A 19,161-nucleotide genomic window follows, 5' to 3' on the forward strand; every position below is an offset into this window, starting at 1 on the left:
TAAAAAAAAAAAAGAGAGAGATACATGGTGAAAACAGATTTTCAGTCTAGACTGGGATCTGAATCACCACACAGAGAACACTCTGGGCACAGCGTTAAGATTTTAAAGAGATTCTCTCCCAGAGCTGAGAAAACTCTTGGCTGCAGTGCATGAGACAAATAAATTCCTATTACGCTAAAAGAAAAGCTTCAAAAACTGTAAGAAGCATAGGATTAAAAATCTCTTGGCTGTTAGAACTGACCTGCCAAGTTTACTCTGAGATAAAGAGAAAGAAATTGTTATCTTTTGCCTTTCAAAATGTCTAGGTGCACTTAAACATATGTAAATGAATCAGGATGACCTAATCCTGTCTTCTACCTGGATTTAAAAGGTAGGTAGGGTGGGACAAAATCAGGCCTCCTCAGCCCCCAGCTCAGCCACCAAGGTCAAATAAAAACCATAATGACACACCCAAAATGGCCTAGAAAAATGCTTCTAACCCTAGCCAGAGACTTAAATGTTATATCAACGAATTGGTCAATTAAACAGACTTTGTGATTTCCAAAGCCAGTTGATAAAATCTTTAAGGGCTAAAATTAGATTGGGGCGGGGGGGGGCGGGGAAGAGAGAGAAATAGTAAAAGTTAAATGAAAACTTGGAATATTTAAAGCAACTTTATTTCAATTTGTTATGTTTTATGGCATACAGACTTAAAATAATTTCTAAGGCCTTTTAGGTAACTTACTGATGTTGAGTTAATAGAGATATCTGTCGTAATTTAAGCTTACATACTTTTGCTTTTTATACCACAAGAGAAAGGATATATGTGTGTGTATATTTGGGTCAGCTCATAACTGAGTTCATTTTTGCCATTTAAGGGGATGTATTATAAGAGATATACAACAAAGACAACTTTTAAGAAGTTTATTAAAAAGAAATTTATTTGATATGGTCAAAAGTTTTATCTGTCTGACTGAAGTTTAATGGTTTCATTTATGAGATTTTTAAGAGCTTTTATAGTACATAAAACAAAGAACTAGGTTTCTCACTGTTAAAATAATAAAATTTTCTTTGATTTCTGAGTTAAAGAGTTAATTTATTAATGTAATCTGCCTCTAAAACAAAGGTACGGTCTCATTAGAATAAGATTCTTGAATCAGAAGCCAAGGCACATGGCTTTAAGAAGAAAAAAGCTAAGGTTTTTATTTTGAGATCTTTGGTTAAATAAGTATTGTTTCACAGTAACTTATGATAAACTCCTGACAAGTTTGAAACTCCATGGAAAGCCACAACATTTTTATAAAAGTGCTGAATAGGTTTATTTAACATGTTATAAAATCCATGGAACCTGTTGTTAAAATCAAGAGAAGTACTGGTTCTTTCTCTTTGGGTTAAAATTTATATGTTAGTATTTCCTCTTATGTTTTTGCCTAATATTAGACAACAAATACATAATATTATGTCATAATTTAATTATTATTTAATTGCTAACTTGGTTCAAACTTTATTTTTTGAATCTAACATCATCAAAGCCAATAGTTTTACTGGAGAATTCAAATCATTTAACTATGAAGTTTTTTTTTTTTTATCACTATTCAGGTATTTAGAGACTTGATAATCTTGGTATATATTCTTAGCATATACTGACTATATGGTTTTATGTCAAGATTATTATGTGTTATGTCTGAAGTTCTTTAAAAATATGGTTATTAGTGGGTATATTTAAAAATATTTTTATCTAAAGTGTTTTTTTTTTTTTTAAACTAATTTTACTTGGCCTTTATATTATGCTTGTAATTAATTAATTTCTATCAGGTCTTTGACTATTAAGAGTTACGTTTATACATTAATCATGGCCATAATAAGTTTTGTCATCTTCAGATAAATTTTTACTTTGCTGATTTTCTGAAAACATTTGACCAGAATATCTCAACAAAAAAATATGGACTGTATTGAACTTGCAAAAAAAAGACCGTGACTAGACTCAATCAAGATTTCCAGAACTCTATACAGAAGCTGATGGTTTTGCAAACTATAGTCATCCAGAATCACCTGCAACAGAAGTTAACTACATAAGACTGAGTAAACGAAACGATGCTATGGGTTTTATGTAAAAATATTTCTGATATTTTAAAGTCTTTCTGGGAATAACGCTTTAGGGTCCTACATTCTAGGCATAAGAAACCATTTTCCTCTTTTCTCCTAAATTATCTACCTAATGGGTTTAATTATTTTAACTCTTGAATTAGAAGTTCCTTTTGGTAAACTTAGCAAAGTTGTAAATATCATAACCAGAAAAGTACCTAAAATTTGACCTATGATTTTACAAATGAGAATAACATCAGATTTTCTATTAGTTCTCTCAAAGAATAGTTTGTTCCTTAATAGATAAATGTTGCTGTGTTTATATTAATACACAATCTTAGGTTTGAGAGAACGTAGCTGTTACTGAGACACATGAAAACCAGTTACTGATGCTACTTATGGGTAAACAAACACCTCATGAGATTTGCTTCCTTGGTTCAAAGACCTTAGAGTCATGGTTTCATTTATTTCAGATAATTGGCCTAGTGTTAGTGTTTCTATTCTACCTCCTGATTTACTGTATGGTGCCTGAGATCTTAAAAACCAGATAGTGCCCAATTACCATTTATTAAACATTTTTAATCAAAGATTCTATTACAAGATCCTGATCCAAAGAGGGAACCATGAAAGACTGTAATTTTCCTAAAATCCAGATTTCTGACTTTCATAGAGGTTGGGACAACCTACACAAGCCATCGCCTTTGGGTGTCCTTTTAAACCTTGAGCTTTGAGAAAAAAACTGATTCCTAAAGCCACTAGTAGTCAAACAACTGTCCAGATAAACTAACAAGACCATTTTGCTCCAGGCGCTATGCTTTTTTTTTTTGAAGAATTCAGTCTGCTACGAGAAACTGACTCCAAAAATCAGTAAATAGTTATATTTAAGGTAAATCAGTAATTGGTTTAATCAGTTTTCAAGACAATGTTGTATGAAATACCTGTCTAATGCTTGTAATCAAAATCTTACCCTCTTGCTATATAGAAAATTATATAACTTAAAGAAATCAGGTTCTCAGAGATCAACCTCATGACTCAGACTCCATTTTGTCTTAAATTCCACTTCTGCTTTTGAGAAAGTGACCCATGACTTAATAGGTAAACCGATGAGAGACAGCTTGCCCTCAGGGAAAACACTTAATATGTTTTAGACAGATTAACTAGAGAGCTCCAACAGGAGAAATCCATCCTGTATTATCTTGCTAATCATGTATTTTTTAATAGAAACTTGTTTATTATACATAAACTTTTCTATGCCTTCTGTTTTCTCTAGACAAACTTTGTGTGCTTTATAGATGATATGCTTTTGTGTGGTAGATGCAACTAACAAATTTAAATGACCCCTTTCCAACTAATAGTAAATTTACATAGACAATCTCTTGTTTAGATTCCTAGCTAATCTAGGCAATGACTACACTTTGAGAACTTTAAGATTATCTTTCGATATTCGTAGTAAATACTAGAAAGGTAATGTTAATTTGTTACCCTTTGTAAAACGAGAGTCAGAAGAAAGCCCACTGGTCCAACACCAAAGGTATAGTTAGAAGAAAGCCCACTCGTCCAACACCAAAGGTATAGTTGGTAAATTTAATTCCTACTTACAGTATATTTGAATTGGAGGAATCTTTTTAAGAAATTTATCAATCACTATGTGACAAATAACAGACATAGTGATGTTGCTAGTGACATAGATACACCACAGTGATCTCTACCTCATTAAGCCAAGGTGACATGAGATAACAAAATAGCCTTAGATTTTTATGTATTGGTCCAAGAAAGTGCAGTATGTAGTATAGCAAATACCTCTTGTTACATTTACATAAATAACACAGGAGAAATAGAACAGAATGTATATAACATTGGATAACAAGCTACTTGGTCACACACTGTAACACCCTTACAAACACCAGATTTATTTGTACTACTACAAGTAATATTCTTAGTCTACATCCTGGTAGTATCAGGCATAATAAAAATTTATCCTATTGTCTTTCACACCTAAAAGGCAAAAGAAGGCCTCGGGCTAAAATGCTGATGTACAATGAGTCTGCTCACTTCAACAATACAACTGATGAGAACTTTGCTCTTAAGATCCTGGTGAAAAACCAGATGGCATCCAGTGAAAAACCAGCACCGTGACTTTAAAGAACCTGCCATGGTCGCCATCTAGGAGCTTGACTAAGTCCAGGTATTGATCATCGATGTGGTACCTCCAATCTCTGACCAAAAAGAAGAAATGATTTAAGAAATAATATTAGAGTCATTATTACCTGTCCTTGAGCATAGAGAATGTGACCCAGCTAGAGCTGGACTCACAAGGACACATCAACTGGGCCCTGAGGTATAAAGACAATAGACAGAATAATCTTAGAAAAGGTCTTGTAGAGAAACTTTCACATAAGCCAGAACACAAAAGACTTTCCACTCTTATTTTTTTCTATTAACGTCTAGTAAATAGAAATTTGTTGGAACAATGAAGACCCTCCTGACTGTCGTTACTGAAGCCTGTACCAATAATCATTAAAAAAAAAGACAATTCAAAATATAAGATCACAGGTTCTAGCCAATTTATGAAAAGGTGAAGCTTTCAGTGGTTTTGCACATTTTATACCCTGTAATATTCTTAAGACTTGAAAAGACATGACTCTAACAACATGCTTGTCTACTTCCTACTTTTGCCTTTTTAAAAAATATGAACCAGTGAAGAGTTAAGTGGCTATTCAAGAGATGAAACAAAGACCGGTAAATAATTATAATAAAAATAAGTACTATAAAAGTATTAAGAATTGTTTTTGCTCTAGCCCTTTTACTAATTTCTATTTTAACCTTTGCTTATGTTGTTCCTTTCTCTAGATAAGCTTATGTGTCTTGGTGTATGCCTTATGAGTTGGTGCCTTCTCCCCTGAAGGGTAGAGTCATTTCAAGTGATTCAAAAGTTCCAACTCCAAATGATGGTTGCCCAGAAGTTTCGACCCATCCCCCTATCAAGAAGGGACATAACAGCCTAATAAAGGGCCACTATATATACACACAGGAAACCCTGGTGGCGCAGTGGTTAAGTGCTACGGCTGCTAACCAAAGGGTCAGCAGTTCAAATCCGCCAGGCATTCCTTGGAAACTCTATGGGGCAATTCTACTCTGTCCTATAGGGTCCCTATGAGTTCAAATCGACCCGATGGCAACAGGTTTTGGGAAAGTCTCTTCCAGTTCTCAATGTCAATGATTCCACACACACATTTCCATCCTCATCATTCAATTTAGAAAGTTATTATAATGCAGTACCAGTAGATATGCCGATCCATTTTATTAAAAAACAGGCAGAAAAAGGACCAATGTTTTAAATGAATTAAGCAGAATTGGCCATTAATTTAGGGTTGTGACATTATGAGAAATCTAGAATACACAAGAGCAAGGAGGACACTACAGTAATCATGAAGAACTGTTCAGTTTCTATTAATGAAGGTGATCATTAACTATGACGCAAAAAATGTGTAAGTCCAATGTTATACCTCCTTGGCTGAAGAACACCAAAGATACAAGGAAAATATGGGCCCAGAAGACAGAAAGGGCCACATAAACCAGAGACTCCATCGGCCTGAGACCAGAAGAACTAGGTGGTGCCTGGCTACCACCAATGCCTGCCCTAACAAGGAATACAACAGAGTCCCTGATGGAGTATGAGAAAAGTGGAGCGCAGAACTCAATTTCTAGTAAAAAGAACAGACTTTTTACAGAAGATTTCAAAGGGCATCTCGAGAAGACAAAGTAAAGTATTGTATGTGCAAAGAACTGGAGATGGAAAACCAAAAGGGAAGAACACGCCTGGCGTTTCTCAAGTTGAAAGAACTGAAGAAAAAATTCAAGCCTCAAGTTGTAATAGTGAAGGATTCTATGGGGGAAAATATTAAACAATGCAGGAAGCATCAAAAGAAGATGGAAGGAATACACAGAGTCATTATACCAAAAAGAATTAGTCGATGTTCAACCATTTCAAGAGGTGGCATATGCTCAGGAACCAATGGTACTGAAGGAAGAAGTCCAAGCTGCTCTGAAGGCGTTGGTGAAAAACAAGCCTCCAGGAACTGATGGAATATCAATGGAGATGTTTCAACAAACAGATGCAGCGCTGGAGGTGCTCACTCGTCTGCCAAGAAATATGGAAGACAGCTTCCTGGCCAAATGACTGGAAGAGATCCATATTTATGCCTATTCCCAAGAAAGGTGATCCAAACAAATGTGGAAATTATAGAACAATATCATTAATATCACACGCAAGCAAAATTTTGCTGAAGACCATTCAAAAATGGCTGCAGCAGCATATTCACAGGGAACTGCCAGAAATTCAGGCCAGTTTCAGAAGAGGACGTGGAACCAGGGATATCACTGCTGATGTCAGATGGATCCTGGCTGAAAGTAGAGAATAACAGAAGGATGTTTACCTGTGTTTTATTGACTATGCAAAGGCATTCGACTGTGTGGATCATAACAAACTATAGATAACACTGCAAAGAATGTGAATTCCGGAACACTTAATTGTGCTCATGAGGAACCTTTACATAGATCAAGAGGCAGCTGTTCGGACAGAACAAGTGGATATTGTTTGGTGTAAAGTCAGGAAGGGCGTGCGTCAGGGTTGTACTCTTTCACCATACCTATTCAATCTGTATGCTGAGCAAATAATATAAGAAGCTAGACTATATGAAGAAGATGGATTGGAGGAAGACTCAATAACAACCTGCATTATGCAGATGACATAACCTTGCTTGCTGAAAGTGAAGAGGACTTGAAGCACTTATTAATGAAGATCAAAGAGCACAGCCTTCAGTATGGATTACACTTCAATATAAAGAAAACAAAAATCCTCACAACTGGACCAATGAGCAACATCATGATAAATGGAGAAAAGATTGAAGTTGTCAAGGATCTCATTTTCCTTGGACCCACAATCAACAGCCATGGAAGCAGCAGTCAAGAAATCAAAAGACACATTGCATTGGGTAAATCTGCTGCAAAGGACCTCTTTAAAGTGTTGAAGACCAAAGATGTCACCTTGAAGACTAAGGTGAGCCTGACCCAAGCCGTGGTATTTTCAATCTCATCATATGCATGCAGAAGCTGGACAGTGAATAAGAAGACCAAAGAAGAACTGACGCCTTTGAATTGTGGTGCTGAAGAATATTGAATATACCATGGACTGCCAAAAGAACGAAAGTACAACCAGAATACTCCTTAGAAGCAACGATGGCAAAACACCATCCTACATGCTTTGGACATGTTGTCAGAAGGGATCAGTCCCTGGAGAAGGACATCATGCTTGGCAGAGTACAGGGTCAGCAGAAAAGAGGAAGACCCTCAACAAGGTGGATTGACACAGTGGCTGCGGCAATAAGCTCACACATAACAACAATTGTGACGATGCCTCAGGACCACGCAGTGTTTCGTTCTGTTGTGCATAGGGTCACTATGAGTCGGAACCGACTCGATGTCACCTAACAACAACAATGGTTTGACTGAGACTGGAGGGACCCCAGAAGACACGGCCCCAGGACTTTCTGTTAGCCCAAAACTAAAACCATTCCCAACGGCAGCTCTTCAGACAAAAATTAGACTGGACTATAAGACATAAAACGATACTGGTGAGGAGTGTGCTTCTTAGCTCAAGTAGATACATGAGACTAGGTACATAACCCTTGCCCAGAAGTGAGATGAGAAGGCAGAAGAGGACAGGAGCTAGGTGAGTGGACATGGGAAAGACAGGGTGGAGAGGAGGAGTATGCTGTCACATCACAGGGAGAGTAACTGGGGTCACATAACAATGTGTGTATAAGTTTTTGTATGAGAAACTGACTTGAATTGTAAACTTTCACTTAAACCCAAAATTAAAGCACAATTAAAAAAAAAAAGTTGTATGTCCTTTCTGTCAGAGCCATTGACTTGTCTCTTATTAGTAATCAGTAAATAAACTCAACATACTTGTATTTTTTAAAATCATCTTCTATATTCTGTTAGCAGAAGGTAAGACTATTGTTGAACTAATTTTTCTTCCTCCATAAGTTAAATATTCTCTCCTTTCATAATAATTACATCTGAAAATGACCCTAAATAGCCATGTGAAAAGTGGCTTAATTGTCATACTTCTCTGGTTACAATTTGTTTCTCGGTAATGGCAAAGTTAAACATAAATAAAGGCACCATATAAAAAACTCTGCAATTATAATAATAATTAATACACTACAGTATTGGTACAAGAATAGACCAATAGAAACTAGAGCCCAGAAAGAAACTGCATAGATGCTTGATCTGTGATCAAAGTTGTATGGAAAAGATGTAACTCTAAGATTATTTCAAAAAGTTAAAAAAAAAAAATTAATTCCAATTACCTAGTAATCCCAACCCAAAGAACTGAAAGCAAGTACACAAACAGAAAGCTGTACACCAATGTTCATGGCACTACTATTCACAATAGCCAAAGGTGAAAACAACCTAAATGTCCACTAACAGATGAAACGACAAACAAAATGTGGTATATCCATACAATGGAATATTAGTCATAAAGAAAAATAAAGTCCTGATACATGCTACAACATGGATGAACCTTGAAAACATCATGCTGAGTGACATTAGTCAAAAAAGGGCAAATAGTATGTGATCTACTTATATGAGGTAGACAAATGTATAGAATTGTAAAGACACTCAAGTTCATTAGTGGTTACTAGGGGTGGGAGGAAAGGGAGAAAAGAGAGTCACTGCTTAACGGGCACTGAATTTCTGTTAATGGTGGTGGAATAATCTGAAAAAGGATAGTGGTAACGGCTGTACAACATGATGATGTAATCAATGCCAATGAATTTTTGCATTGGGGCTGTGAGTTTATGTTAATGAAGGAGTAACAACTCAGTAAAGGGAAGGTGAGAATGGCTGTACAACTCAAAGAATGTAATCAATGTCATGAATTGTACATGCAGAAACTACTGATATATGTTTTGCTGTGTATAATCTCAACAACAAAAAATAAAATTTAGAAAAAAAATTACTGAATTAGCAAATGTTTTACTATATATTTTTACCACAATAAAAAAATTAATACCAGGTAAATTAAAAATCTTAGTAGGAAATTGAAGAAGAAAACATAGGAGACCATCTTTTTGGACTTGGGATGGGTAAAGATTTCTTAAACAAAACACAAGATAAAAGTAAGACTAATCAAAAAGAAAAGATTGATAAAGTGAAACCAAACCCATTGTCATTGAGTCAATTCTGACTCATAGTGACCTCACGGGACAGAGTAGAACTGCCCCATAGGGTTTCCAAGGCTGTAAATCTTTACAGAAACAGGCTGCCACAGCTTTCTCCCGCAAAGCAGCTGGTGCCACCAGGGCTAATTAGTAACTTCAGCTCAACAAAAGGCATCATGAAAGAAGCAGAAAGAGAATACCAAGAGTAGGCGAACACATGTACAAAACATACCAATGGCAAAGCACTCATGTCGGGAATAGGTCAATAACTGTAAATCAGTATGGTAGAAAAATGGACAAATGACACGGACAGGCACTTCACAAAGAAGGACATCTAATGGCCATGGCTGTGCTGAAGAATTAACTTTACCCCAAGTGAGGTCTGGCCTCAGTCCTGACTCCTGGTGAGTAAACTCTGAACCCTTGGAATTTGGAGTATCTTTGTTATTCACGGTGGGCCCCTGACCACACCTGATAGTTTATGCTGAGAGATAAGGATGGGGTCAGCACAGGGATAGTCTTAAAAGACCAACCATGTGACTAGAGGGTTGGGACTTTGAGCCACTTGCTATCAGCCTGATCCCTGGGAAAGGGAGGGACTGGAGATTGAGTTCCACCACGTAGATGATGATTCAATCAATTGTGCCTATGTAATGAAACCAAATAAAAACCCTGGACACCAAAGCTGGTGTCCCTGGCTTTCTTTGCTGGCAGTACTCTAAGTACTATCATACTTCAATGCCAAGAGGGTAATTCATCTCTGAGACAATGGAAGCTTCCCATTTGAGACCATCCCAGATCTTGCCCTCTGTGTCTCTGCCTTTAGCTGGTTCTGATTTGTACTCTTTTGTTATAGTAAAACTGTAATTCTAAGTATAGTGCTTTCCTGAGTTCTGTGTGTTGTTCTAGAAAACCTGAGGGTACTCATGGGAACCCCCGAATTTGTAGCCAGGTGGTCAGAACCAAGGGTGGCCCTGGGGACCCCTGACTTGCAGCTGGTGTCTGTGTGAGGCTGGTGTCTGACTGTGCCCTCAGACTGTAGAGTTAGGCAAACTTGCTGTACCATGAAACACATAAAATGAAGATATGAAAGGTGCTCCATCTCACCAGTAACCAGGCAAATGCAAATTAAAGCCCATTACAGATCCCACTGCACACCTCTGAATGGCTAAAACGAAAAGACTAACAATGTAAGTGCAGACAAGGATGTGGAGTAACCAGGAGTGCAAACTGATAATCACTCTAGAAAACAACTTGGTCCTGTCTATTAAAGTCGAATATACGTACACTTATGATCCAGTAACTCCGTTCCTAGTTATTAAGCCAACAGAAGTCAGTGCATATGTATGCTAAAAGACAGGTATACGAATGTTCAAACAATGTAACTCTTAATAGCCACAGTGGACCCCCAAATTTCCATCAACAGAACAGATGATCAGATTGTAGTATATTCATTCCATGCATTACCGATCAGCAACGACAAGGAATGAACTGCTGCTATCTGCAACAATGTGGGTATCACGATCACAGCACTGAGTTAAAGAAATCAAACCTGCACAAAAAGGACATAGGGTATGATTACATTTATACAAAGATCCACAGGTGGCAAAATTAATCTCTGGTGCTAGAAGTCAGGACAGCAGTTGCTTCTGAGGAGGAGGGGGAGGGTAGTGAGTAAGAAAGGGCATGAGAGGAACTTCAGGGTGCTGGCACGCTCTGTTTCTGGACCTGGGTGGTGGATGCAGGGTTGCTTGCTTTGTGATGAGGTACAAAGCTCAACATACATGCTTTGTGAACTTTTCTGTATGTATGTTCTACTTCAAAAAAATCAAAAAACTCTGCACTTTGCAACTTGCTTTTTACACTCAGCTAGTTACAGGCTTTCTGCTATTTTTCACCATTTTAATTTTTGCTAGAAAATTCTGTAAATACCTGTGCATTCCCACGTGTAGGCATCTCCCAGCAGCAACAGCCCAAAACAAGGCAATTCTGATTCAACGAAATCAAAGGAACAAATTTTTAACCTACTCGGTAATAACAGGTACAAAATGCAAACCACTTGGGGAAAGCACTCTAGGTATGAAGGTAATGAAACACTACAATCAAAGTGCAGTCAACCCTTATTATCCACGGATTCGTAGTTGTAAATGTACCTACCAGCTAGAATTTTATTTGTAGCCCCAAATCAATACTCATGGTGCTTTCATGGTCACTTGCGAACATGCGCATGCACAGAGCAGTGACAGCGTGAGTCGCCTGGCACACAGGCAGGTTCGGGACTAATTATAAGTTCGAGAGGACTTTACAGAACACGACTACTGGGAATAATGAGGATCGACTGTACACACACTTCTCAGGTAAAGCCCAAGTTTCAGAATCTGCATCTTTATCGCAAAATTGATGGTTAGATTTTAAATTTTATTTTCCTACTGTTAGAGATAGATTGCTAATCATACTAACTTTTACACTTAAAGGGTATGATAACAAATAAGCATTGAGAGTCATAAATTATGTAGATAGATCTAACTGAAGGTTATTAATTCCCATCTTAACAGTTTTTAGAAAAAGTATTCTGAGTACAATGAAAAAGTATATTACATGAACCACCAACACCTGAGCCGTGAATGAAAACTGCAATGTGCCAGCGTGTAGGAGACTGTCTCTACATAGAGATCAACCCTCTCTACCAGCCATGACACAGAAGAATTAACTGTACTAACCCCCATGCCGGATGTCACGGCTACTGATAAGAGTGGGAACAATTTCCCCAAAACAGAAAGTGAACAGCAGTCATGCTTCATTTTATATTTACAAAACTCCAATTAGCCGTGAGGTGCTATGGACCAAAAGGATCCTTTCTCCTACTTCTCAAAAAGATCCAGTCTCAAAAAATACCTGAAAGGAGCAAGATGAAGAAAAGCTTATAGCCAAGTCCTGCTACTACGAGGAAAGTCATTAGAATATCGTGCAATGACAGGTACACGCATCTGTGGGTGTGCATATGTGAGCGGATGAGTGTGTGTACATAACGTCTAAATGATTAGAAGCCAAACGCTTCATTTATCCGGTTAATCATCAACATTGCATCACAGTTACAAGGATTCAAGATGTGGGAGGTATCTATCTGCTACAGAAGCACAGGAAAACACGAAAACTTAGAAAAATAAAATAAAACTGAAGTCTGTGGGGTCTCCAAGCATTTTATAACTTAACTTTTTTTTAATAACTTCATGTTTCTGTTCAGTTTCACTATGCTCATCCTCTCATCTGTGTCTTACACTGCAATTTCTACTTAATGTTTTTCTTTCATATCCTCTCACAAGTGAAAGCAATTGCTCCAGTCCACGCAAAGTGTCCCCAAAGAGCGCCGCCTCTTCTCTTACCCTCCACACACAAACACACGTGAAGAGCAACTTTAACACACCAGCCAACACAGCAGAGCCTAAGCTAGGGACAGGGTGCGGTGGCATGCTGACTGGAACAGGCCCACAGCTCCGCTCTACATTAAAAAGTATTCACTGTCGAAGACCAAGCCACAGTGGCTTCCAGACTGGAACCTCAGGAGGCCTGGCTGGCCTGCTCAGTGCATGCTCCACGGGAGAGCTGCAGACATAGCCCTGCTGATGGGAGGCACCAGGAGGAAGCAGGCGCTGGGACACCTCTAATGCCAGTGTTTCAACCGGCTCTTCCAGTCCTGTAAACGGCAGGTCACTCCAGCCACCACGTGACTCCGAAATACAGCCCCAGCACCTGAGAAAGGAGTTAGGTCAGAAGACACAGGCTGTCTTACACTCAAGAATGCCGCACTGCCACCAAGGAGACCATCCTGGTGTGGTTCAGACTAACGGAAGTGGGACAGGATGACACCCAGCAGCTCATTAGGGCTGTAGTAAGGAGAAAACTGGGGCCTCTCCAAGTCCACGGATAAAGTTTGAGTTCAGTTTCAACAACCCTGGAATAGAAAAACCAGCGTTTCCTGCTAGGTCTCTCAACACACAAAGGGAGCCCCTCCTCAGCAGCTCCTCTGAGGTGCTTCTTAAAATAATTAAGCCATGATCTATCAGAGCTCGCCTGGACACAGGCTTCTGAAAGGATCATGTTTCCACCCAAAGTACCACATCCCTAAAGCAACCAAGCAAAGAACAAACAATTACGGATGACAGGGGTGGAGGAAGACTGTGATCTCTGTCGACAACAGCTGAGACTTGACCACAGAAAACTCGCGTGAAGCGATCTCGTCTCTCAGAAAGCCCAAACCGAAGCAGACACCAAGAACACCCTATGGGTGAACTACTTTCAGGAATTAATCCAGCACTGTTTAAGCAGAAGCTGTCATTTACCAAGCACTTACTATGTGTCAGGCTTTATTCGAACCACTTTCATACACTATTCATTTTATCCTGACCACAGTAGGTACTCTGCCCCAAAACCCATGATATAATTAACTACCGTCCTATACTCACAAGAACTAGGCTAGCCTCTGAAGGAGTGTAACAGAAACTAATTACGCTCTTACTAAATTAATATCCAAGTCCCTGTGTGGTGCAAACGGTCAACTCACATGGCTGCTAACTGAAAGGTTGGAGGTTCCAGCCCACCCAGAGGCACCTTGCAAAAAAGGCCTAGTGATCTACTTCCGAAATATCAGCCACTGAGATCTACTTCCGAAATATCAGCCACTGAAAACCCCAAGCAGCACAGTTCTACTCTGACACACATGGGATCACCAAGAGTTGGAGTCAACGTCCCAGCAACTGGTGGTGGAGCTGGTGGTGAATTCATACCGCCCAGCTCTGCTGCTGTTTTTAGTTGCTGTCCAGTTGATTCTAACTCATAGTGATCCCATTTGTGCAGAGCAGAACTGCTCCGAAGGGTTTTCAAGGCTGTGACCTTTTGGAGGCAGACTGCCAAGAATGTCTTCCAAAGAGCCTCTGGGTGAGTTCAAACCGCCAACCTTCTGGTTAGCAGCCGAGTGCTTAACCTTTTGTACAGCCCAGGATAAACACTGAGCCAACTGTCAGAAAAAGACAAACTGTTCATGGTGTGTAAGGCGATGGAAGAGGAATAAAAACATCTGTCTAGGGGTTTGAGAAGTGCCACCACCGGTCGTCCTTTAAGACCTAGTACACATGCTCTTTTCATAAAGCCTTCCTGGGCTAGAAACACTATTTTCCTATGAGAAAGAGCTCACACTACTTTCTTGCTCTCCTGGGGCACCTGGCATTTCTCACTTGTGCCTTAGTTATCCATGTACACGACTCACCTGTACCTCCTACTCCCCAAGCTCCACCACGAGCTCACGCCAGCACAGCGCCTTGCACAGGCAGGTGTTTAAGTATCTGCTTCATGAACGAACCTCCTACTTGGTTTCATTCATGGAGACAGACCAGCAACACCAATTAAGTCCTTTATACCATGAGTTCTCCTCAAAGGCTGTATATTCCCAGCCCTAGGAGAGGGCACACACTTAATAACGCTCATTTAATAATTAAAAAGCATGTTAAGATCTACTCCATCTACAATCCATCACATGGTCAAGAAATCATGTTGATACCTTTGCCAGCGGTGCTGCTGTTCCCGATTTTATAAGTTTGCCTCCTGTGGATGCTGAAGAGCTGTTTTCTGGTTTGATTTTTTCTACAGTTTGTGTTTTACTGATCCCAGACACTTTAGGCACTGAGCCGACACTCCTGCTTGCTTTCTTCATTCTGGGCTGCCTTTTCGTGATGCATTGACAAGCAAATCTGTGGAGAGAAATGGCATTCTACTGAGAACACAACTGGAAAAGGCTCTTTGCAAATTTGGTCTTGAAGAATTTTACCGGGTCATAAATTAAAATGTTGGAAAGCTAGATGTCTCTAGAGAAAATAAAAGCTAGAAAATTCTTAGTTTTGCATACACACTTTCAAAAAATATCTATGTCATGTGGCAACTAGAATATAAAAAATTGATGGAATTTATAATGAAATAAATATGAATTTCAACTTTAAATATTCAGGCAGAACTACACTAGAAACAGTCAGAAATCCATACCAATAAGTTGAGTCACTGTGAATCTGACAGCTACAAATACAGTCTTGTTAAGTATTTGGGCATGTGGTATGGGCAACTCAGATGCCATGAATGCTGTGCTATCAATGATATGATTGTCTAAAATGGTGAACAACTCTTGGTAAAGCTGAGAAAAAACAATTTCCTCTCAATATCTACAAAAGCTGCATTCCTGGAAAACGTCAAAATCATGTTTAAAAAAAAAATTTTTATGTAAAATGGAATTAGAGTCTAGGCTCAGTCATAACTTTTTTTAACCTAAATAAACTATTCAGAAAGACATTCTGAAGTTGTGCAGATCACAGAAAATGTTTTCATTTTGCAGAAATGTCACTACATCGCATCTAGAATTCCAAGGCCCCCACCAATAAGTACCCATCAACCACTGAGACAACCAAAACTGCTCCCAATTTCTAAAACAGCCACTATTAAGAGCCAGGATCCTCAAAACAAATTATAATTACCAGTAGATCTTGGCTCCCACCCTGTTTGAGAAGTAGGATTGACAATCATTAGGTATGTGAAAGATTACAGAGGGGAGGTGAAGCACCAGCACAGCTCCCAGCATGTCAAAGGTCTGAAAGTTGAGAGAAAGGGTATGGTGGGAAGTTACTATTACCTCAGCACTGCCCAAGGATCACTGTCAGCACCCATCACCACACCACCTTTAGTTCAATGAAGTCAAAGGTTGAGAGGAGCAGAAGACATATTAGATAAATGGGACTTCATAAAAATAAAATTATGCTCATCAAAAGAATTTACCAAAAGAACAAAAACAGAAACTACAGACTGGGAAAAAAAAAAAAAAAAACTTTGGAAACAGCTTACCCGACAAGGAAATAATCTCTTGAAATTTATGGAAAACCTTAACAACTCAACAACAAAAAGACAAACAACTCAATTATAAAATGGGCAAAAGACATGAACAGAAACTTCATCAGTGAGACCATTCAAGTGGCTAAGAAACACATGAAAAGACACTCACGATCACTAGCCTTTAAAAAAAAAAAAAACCCATTGTCATTGAGTCAATTCCAACTCATACCATCTTACCCAGACTAAATCTTTTTAAACTGTCTACTCTTATTTTAAAAACCAATATCTGGGATACTACCCCACCATATATGATTAAATCTCTCTCTTTGGGGAAGTTTCTTAACTTCTCTGAAATCTCAGTTTCATCTGTAAAATGGGGTTGATAAGAATACCTACTACAAGGATATTTTGAGAATATTAAATGAAATAATGGATCGAATGTGCTTAGCAGAGTGCCAGCATACTGTAAAGACCAGGCAAATCTCAGCTGTCGCAATTTAAGGAAGAACAAACTACAGGTCTCAGGTATGGCTAATGCCTTTTTAAAATAAAAGCATCAGCTCAAAAGACACTTTGTAAGAGAAACCCTTTATAAGAAATGACTAAAGATTGTTTTTATTTATTACTCACATTAAATCATATACCATGGTACAGAGATGTCAACAAACAACACTAGCTTCTGGTTCTTTCCCACCGAAAATTACACAGCAGGAAACACAGAAAATATACAGTAGGAAATTAACTGGAGCCATAATCAAGAGACCTGGACTCTAGTCCTGTCTGTATCACCTTGGGCAAGTCACCCTAAACTTGTAAGCCTGGTTTATAAAGCAAAGAGGATGGATAAAGATCTTTCTTCCAGAAATTCAAAAACTCTACTTCACGATTTGTACCTTCAGAGAGGAAACTGCTTATTAGTCATGCTTTTTATGCCTGTCACTATCCCACTAAGTGGGAGAAAGATGTGGTAGTCTGCTTGCATAAAGATTACTGCCTTGGAGACAGGAGCCGGTTGAGAAACCTGGTGTGGAAAGGAGGAGTGAGCTGAACTAGGGTCACATAACAATGTGTGTACAAATTTTTGTTTGACAAACTAACTTGAGCTGTAAACTTTCACTTTAAGCACAATTAAAAAAAAAAAAAAAGATTACTGCCTTGGAAACCCTATGGGGCAGTTCTACTCTGTCATGTAGGATCACTATAGGTCGGAATCAACTCGAACGCAGTGAGTTTTTTTTTTATTTGATCCCACTCAAAATCCAAGAAGGGTTTTGACCCACGCAATCTAACTAAATTTATCTGTCTTATTTCACAAACTCCATATTCAAAATGCAGGGATCACATTAAATTGTAAATTAAGGGCAAACAGGAAGCTGAAGAAATCTCACAGCTAAGCAGAAAGGGTAATTTAGGGAAACAGCCACAATGGAGTCATTCTCACAACGGCTATAAGTAAATGTTGCTATACGAATCAACACCGACAACCAATCTGATAAAATAGGGCCTTATACCAAACAAAGCAGTGCTAAGAAATTCAATAATAAATGTTTTAATTAAATAAATCATGATACAACAGGTTGATCCTATACTGCATTTTTCAACATATACATTTTATGACCTTATGGTGAATTATAACACACATTCAAAAGGGTGCGTTCATTCATACATTTTAAAGACAGACTTGAAGTGGGACCCTGTTGAAGAAGTCAAGGACTGCTGAGAAGAGGCTGAGTCTCGTGTCCAAAGTGTGAGTGTACAGGTGGGTGTGGGTCCGGTGCATGGGACTTGGGAAGGAAAGGGTGCAAAGCTGAGGTGCCTGCCATCCACGAGCAGCTCTCCACTTAGTCTGCATTCACACCCAAAAGTCCATCACTGCTCCGAAAGCCTCAACGCTTACAGACTGAAAACGCACAATCTTAAAATGCTGACTTTTATCATAACATGGCGTTTTCTCGTTCTTTAAGACAGGTTTTGTTTTACGCCACATTTTAAAATCCCAAACTGGGATGTAATTATCAACTAATGTATACATTTAATGCGTCATTTTACGCGCCTCCTGAAAAGAATGAAGCAAAGTATACCTTACTGAGAGTAAAGCTGGCATTCAGTTCTGCTCTCCTCCACACCCACCGCCAGCTCCCTGAAGGAAGGCACATCACCCCAGTGTCCTCTTCCTACTCAGACGTGCCCTCCTCTGTAAGTGCCCCACACAGCCCTAGAAGGAGGGAAAAGCAGCTCCTCCCTGGTCCCCACCTTTGCCTCCTCACAGCCACCTCATGCTCCAAACAACGGCAGCAAGGCCGTGCTGATGGGGACAGGCCCGAGTGACCCCTGAAGTCAACACCAAGGAGATGATGGGCGGCAGGGCCAATGCAATCCTCGCGGAGAGATGGGGTCAAAGACCAGATGGCAGTGGAATGGGATAAAAAGTTGAGTAGGAGATGAAGAATAAAGAACTTTACAAAAATCTGGCTTTGTGAAGGGGAGAGAGCCAGAGTAATGAGGAGGCCGGGAGACTGTCATTGAGAGCAAGCTGCCTGCAGACTCCCAGTGTGGAGGGCTCACACCACTCAACGCCAGCTCATGTGACTCTTTCAGTCACCTAAAGGACTGCCAATCTTCCCGTTTAAGGAGGAAGAAATGGAGGTAAGCAGCTTGCCCAGATTCTAAGCTCTTTCTACTAAAACAAAAACCAAACCCAAATCAGTTGCCATGGAGTTGACCCCAATTCATGGAGACCCCATGTGTGCAGAGTAGAGCTGTGCTCATAGAGTTTTCAAGGCTGTGACCTTTCAGAAGCAGACTGCCAGGCCTTTCTTCCAAGGCTCCTCTGGGTGAGTTCAAACTGCCAACCTTTTGGTTAGAAGTCAAGTGCTTAACTGTTAGTGTCAGTACCAAAAATTCAAAAGGCCACCAAACAGACTACTCTATTCCCACTTGTTTTAGCCACAGGTAAGCCCACTCATGCTAATTTATGATTTCTCTTGGTTCCTCTATC

At 39.2% G+C, this 19,161-nt stretch overlaps 1 protein-coding gene and 1 long non-coding RNA gene across 7 annotated transcripts in view; both read right to left on the reverse strand.

Annotated features, from left to right (window-relative positions):
- Nucleotides 1–19,161, reverse strand: part of SPECC1L (sperm antigen with calponin homology and coiled-coil domains 1 like) — a 181,047-nt gene that overhangs the window by 139,698 nt on the left and 22,188 nt on the right. For 5 of the 6 annotated variants that reach the window (XR_010318604.1, XM_003419169.3, XM_010598715.3 and 2 more), the window contains exon 2: nt 14,851–15,040. The exons of the other annotated variant lie outside the window; for it this stretch is intronic. Coding sequence is in view for 4 of the 5 variants with exons in the window: in XM_003419169.3 (XP_003419217.1) it covers nt 14,851–15,003 (153 nt within the window). In the remaining variant the exon portion in view is untranslated. The remainder of the gene's footprint in view (nt 1–14,850; nt 15,041–19,161) is intronic. 6 annotated transcript variants of the gene reach the window in all.
- Nucleotides 1,697–14,838, reverse strand: LOC135228238 (uncharacterized). Its single transcript, XR_010318605.1, has 2 exons — nt 11,229–14,838; nt 1,697–4,280 (listed from the first exon to the last, which is right to left on the reverse strand). It is a non-coding gene; the product is annotated as an uncharacterized LOC135228238 (long non-coding RNA).

Source organism: Loxodonta africana, chromosome 19 (genome assembly GCF_030014295.1).
Source record: "Loxodonta africana isolate mLoxAfr1 chromosome 19, mLoxAfr1.hap2, whole genome shotgun sequence".
Taxonomy (NCBI): Eukaryota; Metazoa; Chordata; class Mammalia; order Proboscidea; family Elephantidae; genus Loxodonta; species Loxodonta africana.